This window comes from Mandrillus leucophaeus, unplaced genomic scaffold (genome assembly GCF_000951045.1).
Source record: "Mandrillus leucophaeus isolate KB7577 unplaced genomic scaffold, Mleu.le_1.0 Scaffold418, whole genome shotgun sequence".
Lineage (NCBI taxonomy): Eukaryota > Metazoa > Chordata > Mammalia > Primates > Cercopithecidae > Mandrillus > Mandrillus leucophaeus.
In genome coordinates, this window is record NW_012104454.1 from 1,237,351 (window position 1) to 1,249,017 (window position 11,667).

General features: G+C 55.3%; 1 protein-coding gene across 3 annotated transcripts; it reads right to left on the reverse strand.

The window, feature by feature from the left end:
- Nucleotides 1-559: 559 nt before the first annotated feature.
- SH2D2A (SH2 domain containing 2A) lies at nt 560-11,178 on the reverse strand. Of its 3 annotated transcripts, none has more exons than XM_011992826.1 (9): nt 11,005-11,178; nt 10,335-10,392; nt 9,369-9,553; nt 8,537-8,626; nt 8,180-8,348; nt 3,974-4,120; nt 3,516-3,803; nt 1,491-1,661; nt 560-889 (listed from the first exon to the last, which is right to left on the reverse strand). In XM_011992826.1, exons 1-8 carry the CDS (start codon nt 11,013-11,015, stop codon nt 1,494-1,496), a joined length of 1,116 nt encoding a protein of 371 aa, XP_011848216.1. In that variant the 5' UTR covers nt 11,016-11,178; the 3' UTR covers nt 560-889; nt 1,491-1,493. The 3 variants fall into 3 exon arrangements, with proteins under 3 accessions (XP_011848216.1, XP_011848215.1, XP_011848214.1); XM_011992825.1 differs by having other exon boundaries at nt 10,335-10,423; XM_011992824.1 differs by having other exon boundaries at nt 8,537-8,656; nt 10,335-10,423.
- Nucleotides 11,179-11,667: the final 489 nt, after the last annotated feature.

Here is an 11,667-nt window from a genome sequence, read left to right on the forward strand (position 1 = left end):
GAAGTCCCCAGTCTGTGACAAAAGTAAGGCCCAGGGCATACGCCAGAGCCCCAGAGCTTTGCATGGGAACAGGAGGCTGGCTCTGAAGTGGTTCTGGGCAGAGAAAGGGGAAGTAAGAGGGATATGGGAGAGAATGGGGTCCTGATTGAGGCAAAGGGCCTAAGCCCAAGAGGCTAGGAAGATGAGAGGCCTGGAGCCAGTTCCAAGGGGATTCCTGTCCTCTTAAGGGGCTCACACACACATCTTCTTCCTCTCCAGTCCTGTACTTGGCAGGGGTGTTGCAGAGGAGGTGAAGGGGCTGTCCTTCAACTGCTCACCTCTCTGCCCCTCTTTCTTTATGCCTCAAGTGGTGCAGCCACCCCTATGTCCCTGCTTGCCTACTCAACCCATCCCAGCCAGAGAAGGAATACTTTGCAGAGGTCTTGTGTCCCTGGCCTTGGTGTCTGTCAGTCCTCAAGCCTTTCCACCCTCACTGCAGTGGCAGTTCAACCCCTTGCCTTCCACAGTATGAGACAGAGAGAGTCAGAGACAGAGACAGAAGGAGCCTGGAGGACTTGAATCCCTGTAGGGGAAGGCAGTTGGTGATGATTTATTAGCCAGACAAGAATCAACAAACAAGTTCTAACATCTGTTCTCACCAAACCATTCCTCAGACAACAGCAGCATTGGACCAGGGCCCAGACTCAAAAGGCTCAGAGGGCCAAGGAAATTAGACTCCAGAAGGAGAAACCAGGACAGTGAGAGCCAGCAGGGCCCTCCTCGCACACTTCTTTGCTGTCTTAGATCATCAAGGACTGAGCCATTGGATTCTTGGGATCTCTTAGGAGGGAGCAGGCTCCACATTTGCTTCTCTGACCTCCAGGCTTCTTTGTTGGGGGTCAGGCCGGACCTGTTGGGGGACAGAGTTAAGCCAGGATCCATAGGAGGGGACCCAGCAAGCACCCAGGCCTCCATGCAGTAGAACTCTGGAAAGTGGCCAGACTTCCTGTTTGAGGAAATCTCTGATGTTTCCTATGGACTGGAGTTTGTGGATGTGTGGTAAGGAACAGAGTACTAAACGGGGAATCAGGAAGCCTGGGTTCTAGTCCTTGACTTTGGCCAAGTCACTGTGCCTCTCAGGCTATGTTTTCTTTTCTGCATAGTGAGGGAGTTGAATTTGATCAGTAAGGACAAATGTAATGCTGCTCATCCTCCCGCCCTTACCCATGGCAGACATCACTAATCAATCATGTGATTTTTTTCTGCTGAGTTCAGATATAACCTTAACATCCTTTCCAATGCAGCACTCTAGGCAGCCACGACCAATGGATTGGAGTTGGCATGCAAGATGACACCTCTTTGCCATCCTTGCAATTGATGATGGCTGAGGTCCTTTCCAGCTTTGATCAACTATGGTTTATTCCATCCACATTTCCTGAGAAGGGTGCCAGGTGTGTGTGAGGGTCTCTGGACCTTATACTCCAAGTTATCCTCACCAAGCTCAGACTTACCGCCTACTGAGGAGGCCCAAGGGGGAGCCATGCCTGTCCTCTGTCCTGAAGCACCTGTCTAGAAAGATTGTGGGGGAGGGTGTGTCTCCAAGCGGGTGGGGGCTGGTGGGGCAGGGGAGGGCCTTGCCCAATCACAGAGTTCTCAGAATGCAGCTGGGAGCCACCTGTATTCTGCAGAGAGAAGGACAGTTCTAGGTCACACCCTCTACCCTCTGCCTCCTAGGTGTACCTGCAGTCTCAAGACATCTGATCTGAACAGACTTTGGCTTCCAGAGAGGGTGTATTAACTCCTGTCATTCATTAATTCAACAAACATCTCCTGAGCACCTGCTCTGTGCCAGACACTGGGCTGGGTGCTTTGGAAACAGATGGGTAAGTCCCAGCCCTCCCTTCAGGGAGCTCACACTCTAAACTAGGGAAGGGACAGAGAGAAGGAGATGGGAAGAGATGGGTGTCTCATGTGATCAGTGTCGTGGCAGGTGTGTGTAAGGCACAGGGGGTGGCCTCTGTGGCCTCTGAGAAGGGAAAGCTGGTCTTGAAGGATGATTAGAAAGTTGCCAGGCAGCGGGAGGATGAGCTTGCAGGAAGTCGCTATAGGCAGAGATACTGGTGGGTGCAAACCCCAGGAGGCTTGAAACCACTTGGTTTAGAGAAATATGAATCATTCTAGGAGAATGGGAGCAGCTGGTGGTAACGGTAAGGAGGTGAGACTCCCCTCACCCAAGTCTAGAGTGCATCGCGGGCCAGGCAGCTGCTTCAGCAAGACCATTCTGGCTTTTTTGGTGCAGAATGGATCAGAAGTGGCAAGTATGGTGGTTAGGAAACCAGTTAAGAAGCTCTTGGGAGCCAGGCAAGGTGGCTCGAGCCTGTACAGCTCGAGCTGTAATCTCAGCTGAGGCGGGAGGATCACTTGCACCCAGGAGTTCAAGTTTGCAGTGAGCTATGATTGTGCCACTACACTCCAGCCTGGGTGACAAAGCCAGACCCCAATGATGGAGGCTGGAGCTGGGGAAAGGAAAAATATACTTAGGAAGAGATCCAGCATGAATGAGTGGCTTACCGGGGGAGTGAAGAAGGAGCAGTGCTGAGGGAGCCCTGGGATTCTGACTTGGCTAGCTGGGTGGCTAGAGACTTAGCAGTCAGGACAGGAAACATGGGACCGAGCTGTTTGGAGGGCAAGGGTGAGAGTGGTGTTGGCTGTGTTGAGTTTGAAGGGCTGAGGGATGCTGGGGGGAACTGACCAGAAGCTTGGAGAGAAGTTTGGATGGAGATATGGACAGGTGACGTCAGCTCTAGGACAGCAGGCGTTGGCAGGGGTGTGGGTGAGGACAAGCAGGCTCAGGCTGAGCGGGGAGCCTGGGGCACCAGCAGGGAGGGAGGGTGGGGAAGGGTCTGAGGAGAGAGGTTGGGGAAGGGCTTTGGGAGGGCCGCAGAGACCAAGGGAGAGGGTGGGATGGCTGCTGGGGCTAACCCATGGCATGAGGTACTGACTTGAAGGGTAGGCAAGCAGACTTAGGTCTGGGGAGAAGGAAGAGGGAGACAGGGAGTACACAGAAGGAGCTGGGAGAGGAGAGTCCCCCTCCTCTGAATAAGGGACCCCAAGTGCTCTTTTTCTCCAGGACAGCAGGGCCGTGAAGGCCAAGGGAGAGAGCCAGAGAGGCACGGGGCGGGGTCAGCCCCAGGTGCGTCCGAAGAGGGCCTGCAGGACAAGATGGACACAGATCAAAAAAGCCTCAATGGGGGAGGTGAAGGGGCACCCTGCCTGGGGGCCTCTGTTTTCTCTGTGAGGTAGGAGGGCATGGGGGCTTGACAAAGATGAGGTCTGAGTGACTCTGGGGAGAAGAGGGGGCAGTCTCTGGGCCTGGAGAAGGGAGGCTGGCACCTGGATCATTCTGTCCTTCCCACATCACCTCACACCTCTGCCCCTTACCCTGCCCCAGGCATCCACTCTGAACACCTTCACCTTCCCCCATCTACCTGCAGGGAGATCTTCTCGAACCCACCTTTCCCTGCACACCAGTTTACCTGGCCTCCTGGGACAGGCCTGGACCGGCTCTTCCGTAGGACAGGGTGCTCAAGGGTGGCAAGTGGGCCTTCATCTTCCACCTCCACATAGATGTTGCTGGGGGCTTCCCCGGGGCTGCCCCGGCCCATGGCGTAGAAGGCTATGGGTTCATCAGGCTCGTTGTAGATAGGATTGGAGGGCTTGGGGGGTGGGGCCGGGAGGCGTCGTGAAACAGGGCTCGTGTAAACTTCTGGGGGCAGCTGAGGTTTGGCAGGGATGGGAGGCTTGGGCCTGAGTGTCTGGGAGGGCTGGGAGAGAAGGTGAGGCCAGGGAGGAGTGAGGTGAGGGAGGCAGGGTTAAAGCCCCATCATAAGTCCCAGCCTGAGCCTCTGCCCCCGCTAGGCCCCTCCTCCTCCCCGCTGCCTGCACCCCCTCGCAGGCCTGTCCTCCAGCTCCCTCAGCCCCTCCAACCCAATACCTCCTTCTCCCCGGCCGCTTCTTTCTGCATTGGGACTGTGGCTTGCCCCTGCTTGATGATTGGGCTGTACTCGGGGTTTGGGTCCTGGCTTTTGCTTCCAGAGTTTGATTCTTCGGTCCTCAAGGGAAGTCCTGCAGGCTCAGGAGTCTGCTGGGAAAGAAGGAGGTCTGAGGGACTTGGTGGAGCACTGGGGAGGGGGAGGTGATCAGGAGGACAAAATAATCCAGTCTAAGTGGAGGATGGGAGAAGGGGGAGGGGCACAGAAATTTGGCCTGGGCTGGGTTCCCTGGATGAGGAAGAGGGGGTGGCGACGGTGAGGAGACCCAGGGTCGGATGGAGGCGGTGGTAAGCTCTGGTCACAGGCCATATCTAGCATTAAAGTTTTTCTTTTTTGAGCTAGTCTCGCTCTGTTGCCCAGGCTAAAGTGTAGTGGTGCAGTCTCAGCTCGCTGAAGCCTTGATCTCCTGGGCTCAAGCTATCCTCTTGCCTCAGCCTCCCAAGTAGCTGGGACTACAGGCATGCACCACCACCCTGGCTAACTGTGTTTTCATTTTCTGTAGAGACGGGGTCTCAGTATATTGCCCAGGCTTGGTCTTGAACTCCTGGGCTCAAATGATCCTCCCACCTCAGCCTTCCTGAGTTTTAGGATTACAGGTGTGAGCCACCACACTTGGCTGCATTAAACTTAATTTCATCTGGAACACAGGGCAAGGCCAGATTCCATTTGTGCCCGTGGCTGTGAAAATGCAACATGGCTTTAGACATCTTTAGCTGAAAAATTATTGGCATGGGGACCAATCTCTATGACAGCTGTGCTTGTGTTTATTTCTGTACCGCTGGTTAATTTATGGAGATATAAGCTGAAGGTTTTTTGTTTGTTTGTTTTTGTTTTTAAGACCAAGTCTCATTCTGTCATCCAGGCTGGAGTGCAGTGGCACAATCTCGGCTCACTGCAACCTCCGCCTCCTGGGTTCCAGAGATTCTCCTGCCTCAGCCTCCCAAGTAGCTGGGATTACAGGCACCCACCACCACACCCAGCTAATGTTTGTATTTTTCAGTAGAGATGGGGTTTTGTCATGTTGGCCAGACTGGTCTCGAACTCCTGACCTCAGGTGATCCTCCACCTTGGCCTCCCAAAGTGCTGGGATTACAGATGTGAGCCACTGCACCTGGCCATAAGCTAAAATTTTTAAGGGCAGAGACCACCTCAGGAGAGAGGAACCCCACGTGGGATGGTTCCATCTCACAGACGGTGTGCTTTTAGTTCAGTGTTAGCCCTTGGTCCATGAATGCTGTCCCCATGCCTGCTGCCAGTGTAGGCTAAGGTCACAGGGCTTTTCTTGTGCTCCTGCAATCCACCAAGTGCACGTCTCCATCGGGCGGTGTACTGCAGGTGTACTATGGAATCCAAATAATTCCTTTTCCTGCCCTAACCCCCTCCTCTCTCAGCATCTCCTTCCTGAATAAAAAGTAGCACCTCCACCCTGCTGCCGAAACAGCACCTTAGGAGTCAGCCTTGATGCCTCCACCTCCTCCCTCTCGACATGAAATCAAACACAAGTCCTGCTCCTTCCGCTGTCTAAATATTGTTCACATCTGTGTACTTTTCTGCATGCACACGGCCAGCACCCTAGTTGAGGCCTCCTGACTCCTCCCCCTACATCGTCTTGCCCTTCCAACCCACTCTCCAGTCTTCAAGCAGAGCAATCTTACAGAAACTCCCCTAGCAATCCTTGGGTGGTTACCCATTGCCCCAGGATAAGTCAGAATCCTGAGAGCTTGAGTGACAAGACTCTGTGTGACCTCAGACTTCTACACTTCTGCCTTCAGCCTTCTCAGGTCAGGCTGGCTCCTCCTCACCCCCAGACTTCCCCATGCTCTATGAATCTCAGGTCTCTGCCTGTTCCTCACAAAAGAGGCAGTGACCACAGGCACTGTCCCCACTTGTTTTAACTGACCCAAATCAAGTTCTGTGAAATTCCTCTTGTCTAGGTCACCAGTGACCTCCTCTCTGTCAAACCCAGTGTCAATTGCACCCTCTGCCCTCACCCGCCTTCACTCACTTTCTTCACTTGGCTTCCAGAGCATCACACTCTTTGGCTTTTCTCCTCTCTTTCTGAGTGCTCTGCTCAATTTTCTTTATCAGTTCACCCTCATTTCTGCAACCTCTAAATGCTGGAGACTTGGGCTTCATTTCCTTCCCACCTACACTGACTTCTGAGTGAGATTTCACCCCTCCTAAAGGTTTTAGAGTCCCTCTGAGTGCTGGTGACTCTCAATATTTGTCTGCAGCCCATCCCTTTGTCCCGGTCCCCAGACTCTGAATTCCAGCTGCCTACTTGACATCTCCATGCTGAACTGCATGTGTAGAAAAACAGAACTCCTGACCCTCCCCCCCTGCCCAGACATGTTCCTCCTAGAACTTTCCTCGTCTCAGTCAATGACAAGTCCATCTTTTCACACTCCTCATCCAATCCTGCAAAAACCCAGCAGCTCCACCTTCTAAGGAGACTCAGCCTCCGCCCTCCTCACGCCTCCTGGAGACACCCACCTCTGCTACCCTGACCCAGACTGCCATCATTTCATGTGAAATATTGCCTCTCCCGAAACTTGCCAGGCCATGTCACCCCTCAGCTTGTAACTCTCCAGTGCCATCTCGTCTCGCTCAGAATAAAACTCCAAATGCATACAAGAGTCTACAGGGCCCCCCTCCCTCACCCCTCTGATCTCATCTCCTACTTCTCTATCCTTCAGTCACTGGATCCACCCATGCTAGCTTCCTGTCTGCTCCCATCATTCCTCAGACACAGCAAGTCTCCTCCTGCCTCAGGGCCTTTGCACCTGCTGTGCCCGCTGCCGAGAATGCTTTTCCTCCAGTTGTCTGCATGGCTCTTCTATTTCATACAGGCCTCTATTCAGATGTCTACTTACCAGAGTGACCTTCCCTGACACCCTGTGTAGAACAGCCCCAACCCTGTCACTCTTCAACAATATTTCACATGAAATGATGGCAGCCTGGGCCAGGGTAGCAGAGGTGGGTGCCTCCAGGAGGCATGAGAAGGCTGGAGGCTGGGTCTGCCCAGAAGGTGGAGCTGCTGGTGGAGCTGTTTGGTTTTCTTGTCAGTGTGTACTTATCATTACTAGACAGACTCTGTCTTCTTTGCTTGTTTTCTGTATTACTCACTTGTCTGCCTCCTCGTTCTAGAATGGAAGCTCTTGAAGGCAGAGATATTCCAGTCCTTTAAGTTCACTGCTGTTTTTCCAGTGCCCAGAAGGTTGCATGGCACCCAGTGGTCCCTCAGCACTGCCTGAACTTGTGCACCGCTGCCTGCTAGGCTAAACGGTACCCTGTATTTCCTTCTGAATCACATTCTCCACACTGGATTTCTATTACTTGTCCATTTTTACTGCTGGAAAGTAGGCTTTGTGAGTTTGAGACCCATCTGTCTGTCTTGTTCATGGGTCTATTCTCAGGGCCTGCCAGCAGTTGGTAGGCCCTAAGTACTCCGTAAATATCTCTTATATTAAAAACAAATGACTAGGCTGGGCGCAGTGGCTCATGCCTGTAATCCCAGCTACTCAGGGGTCCCATTCAGGAGACCCCTGCATCCTCCCCTGGCCTCATCCTGGAAGGGCAGTCTGCAGGGGCTGCTACTGCAGCAACAGGGATGGGAAAGTAGTTGGACTTCCAGATTTCAGAAGTCAAAGCTGAAAATACCAGATGGAAAATACCAGCATTCGAAGCCTTAGGGACAGAAGGATAATGGGGCCTGTAGAGGGGAAGCTGCCTCAGGAGGCTGAGGCGGGAGAATCACTTGAACCCGGGAGGTGGAGTTTGCAGGGAGAAAAGATCGCGCCACTGCACTCTAGCCTGCGAGACAGATCGACACTCTGTCTAAAACAAAACAAAATCAAACAAAAAACCCCAAATGACTCTGTGTGCCCCTGGTCTCTCCTTGCCCCTCTGTCTCCGTGTGGCTGGGCTGGTCTCTTAAGGAGGGACCCCCCAGCACTCATATTTCTCGAAGGGCCTGCCACCCTCTCACGAAGATGAAGATGCCTGGGTAAGGGAGGCATGCCCGGGTGGTGTTTTGGGATGAGAAAGTGCCTGGTGCCGCGTCCTGCGCCTGGGCTCTGAGTCGGGGGGCGGGGAGGGGGCGCTGGCCTGAGACCCTGGGCTCTCTGGTCAGGGCCCGGGGCGCGTACCTGGCGGGCGAGCGGCTCGGTGAGCGTCTCCCCGTAGGGGCTGAGCGGGTGCGCCGTGTAGTGCAGCAGCAGGTCCTGCAGCCGTTCGTGGGCGCTGTCCTCGCCCAGCACCACGTGGCGCCCGTCCCCGAGCTGGGCCAGCAGGAAGTGGCGGCAGCAAGTCCGGCTCCTGGAGGGCGCCGTTAGGGATCAGACTATCTCCCACTCCTCGGCCAGGGCCACCAGCGCGAGGCGTGACCCCCACTTTCAGCAGCCCGGGGACTGAGCTAAAAGCTCGGCTCCTCCTGGGATCAGACCCAAGCCCCGCCCCTCCCGAGCCCCGCCTTCGGTCGCCCGGCGCGGGGCCTCGCCCCTCACCTGTAAGTCAGCACGAAGGTCACCGCGCTCTCGCTGAACCGCACCAAGTAGCATCCCTGAGGCTTGGGCTCCAGCAGCCTCTCTGCCTCCCTGTGGGTGACGGAGAGAGGGGGCCGAAACCTGCTCTGACACTTCCAGCCTCGCCTCTGTCTCCCCAGCTCTCACGAGGAACCCTTACCCCCAAGCAAGCATGCTGGAGCGGCTAGAGAAAGGCTAGGGTTGAGATGGGGAGAGAGAGCATGTGGGAGCTGTTCTCCCGCTGCAGGGACTAGGGGTGGACAGGGGCCAGGGGTCCCATTCAGGAGACCCCCGCTTCCTCCCCTGGCCTCATCCTGGAAGGGCAGCCTATAGGGGCTGCTACTGCAGCAACAGAGATGGGAAAGTAGTTGGACTTCCAGATTTCCGAAGTCAAAACTGAACTGAGGAGGTGAACAAAGAGATAGGGAGAAATGAGGCTGAGAAATGGAGGAGGGAGGATCTGCAAGGGTGGAAGAAAAGAGGGCTGGGAGATAAAGATGGAGTAAGCCTGGAGGGAGAGAGAGGTGGAAAATACCAGCATTTGAGGCCTTAGGGACAGGAGGATAATGGGGCCTAGAGAGGGGAAGCTGAGGCACAGAGAGGCCTGGACTGGAGCCTCTCCAATGATCTCCCCTGGAGAGATGCCTCAGTGAAAGGCCTAGAAAACTCTGGGAGTGGGAGCCTGGAGTGGGCACCTCCATCTGCTCCAGACTGGTAGAAGTGGGAGCCTTCATCTACTCCTGGCAGGTGGCAGGACCCAGACCCAGGACTTGCCCTGCCCCTGTCTGGGCCAATTTCCTCCTCCATGACTCACCTCCGGGTGATGAAGCCATGGAACCAGGCAGGGGCTGCCCCATGCTGCAGGAGCCAGTGGGCCTGGGTCTTCTGGAACCAAGCCCGGGTCTCGGCCTGCAGGGACAGGCTTCCTTCTCCAGGCACCTCCTCTGCCCTCTCAGCATTCCCTGGGATGGAGGCAGCCTCCAGGGCCTGGGGAGATGCCTGGATCAGGGAAGAGTTCAAGGAGGGGGAAGCAGCATGATGGGTGGGCCTTCTCCTGACTTTGATCCACCTGCCACCTTCTTTTCCTCATACCCAGCCTCTCCTGTCTATTTTAGGGTACAATTGCTCAGAAAGTCCTTCCTAAAGTCTAACTTAAATCCCTTCTTCAGCTCCAGCTGTTCTGGCTTCCAGAGACTCTCCTTCCTCTGCCCTCTGGGTCCTGAGGGCTTTTAATCCAGCAGCAGTGAGCTGTCACACTGTGCTCCAGGAGGGACGGGAAAGGCAGCACAGCCTTCCAGATGGATAGAGTCATTCCCTGGCCTGGAGGATGAAGGAACATGATGCCGGAAGTCACGCTAAAGGCCAGAATGAGGGAGGGCTTACTCCACAATATGAGGGACTGAGCTAGTTCACAGAGAAAATTCTTGAGTGGGCGGGAGGGAAGGGCTGAGACGTGGAATGCACCGGGTGAATGAAGGTCACTGACACAGAGGGCAGATGCCTGCTTCTGGGACTCAATGCGCTGCATCCTGGTCACCTGTGGACTCTGCCTGAGCTTCCGGAGGGCCTAGGAGCAGCACGGGAGTGAGTGGGCAACTCAGTGCATGAAGGAGGTACTCCCCATTTTCGTTCTCTCCCTCTGTGCCCCAGCCCATTGGCAGACCCAGATCATTCCTGCCTTCTCTCGGGGTGGCCTTTGTCCATCTGCAAATCCTTCCCCATGGGAGGGTGGGAGAGATGAGGGGGCTGCACCCCGCTGCCGCCCCAGGTTTCTACCCACCGCAGTGTAGCCCAGGTTCCGGCAGCTCCTGTGGGTCATGTCCGTGATCTGGAAGGTGCTGAAGGTTGGGATGGGGGCTTCGTGACTCCCTGTGAGCACAAAGAGGGCTGTCGGGGTTTCTCAGCGGGGGACTGTGTCTATCTCTGCCTCCCACCCCTCCTCCCAGGTTCAGGGATCTGTAGGGCTGGGACAGTCTTAATGACAGGAAAAACGCAGAAGGGCAGCAGGGGAGTTTCTCAGGCATGAGGATAAGTAGCCAAGGGGGCGTGAGGGGGGCTAATGCTGCCAGAGGAGGTTGTCAGGGACACCAGGTGCCTAGAAGGAGAAGATGGGAGCCAGGCTGGCCTTCGGATGGCCAGGGAGGCAGATCACTTCAGGGCAGGCCCTTCTTCTGGTCCAGGATCTTTTGCTTCCTCCTCCCTTCATCCTCCTGCTCCCTCCTCTCTCCTCTCTGAGAATCGCTCAAAAAACCCTGTCACCTTTATCCTCAGGGATGAGTGGGCACGGAGCCCCAGGCGGGGTTGTGGTCGCCCTGCCTCTCAGCCTTGCCAGCTCTGGCTTAGAGTGGGGCCCCTCATCCCTGAAGTGGGAGCTCAAGCCCAGGAGGGAGGGCAGGGGGGTGGGGGTCTTGGTGCCCCCTCCCACCCATATCCTCCAACTTCACACTTACCTTGGGGACATATCTGGGCCAGGGGGAACTCCATGGGGGCAGCCTGACAAGGGATCCCAGAGCAGGGTGTGTGTATGTGCTCTGGAAAGGTGTGCACACTCAGCAACTCTTCATCTCTCCTTTCACCCTGGCCCCAGGGGCAGGAAATGTCGCCTTACCCACAGCCTTAGTTCTGGCAGAGGACCCACGTCATGGAAAGCCTTAAGACGATTGTCCCACCCCCGGAAGCCACGCAGCTGTAGATAGCGGTGGTATAGCGGTGGGGGGTATCTGTGTCACTCTGTGTTTAGGTGTTAGGAAGTCCTTACTGCTACCTGACCTTCATCCCTCCAGATTCTTTCTCTGCTCCCTCACCCCAAACTAGAACTTCCCTTTCTCTCTCTCTCATCTCTCTTGGCTTCTATTTCTTTCTCTCTGGAAAATCTCCCACTCTGCCTCTGGGCCTGTTCTGAGCAGTGGGAATGGGGATGTCAGCCTCAAGGATAAGCCACACAAGGTGCTTATGGGTCATGCTTTGAGGAGACATGAGGAAGGGAGGGGGCAGGGCTGCAACAGGAAGGATGTGGGTTAGACTTCTGGAAGGACTTTTTGAGGACATATGAAATCTATGAGTCTCGGCATGGTGTCTCACGCCTGTAATCCCAGTACTTTGGGGGGCTCAGG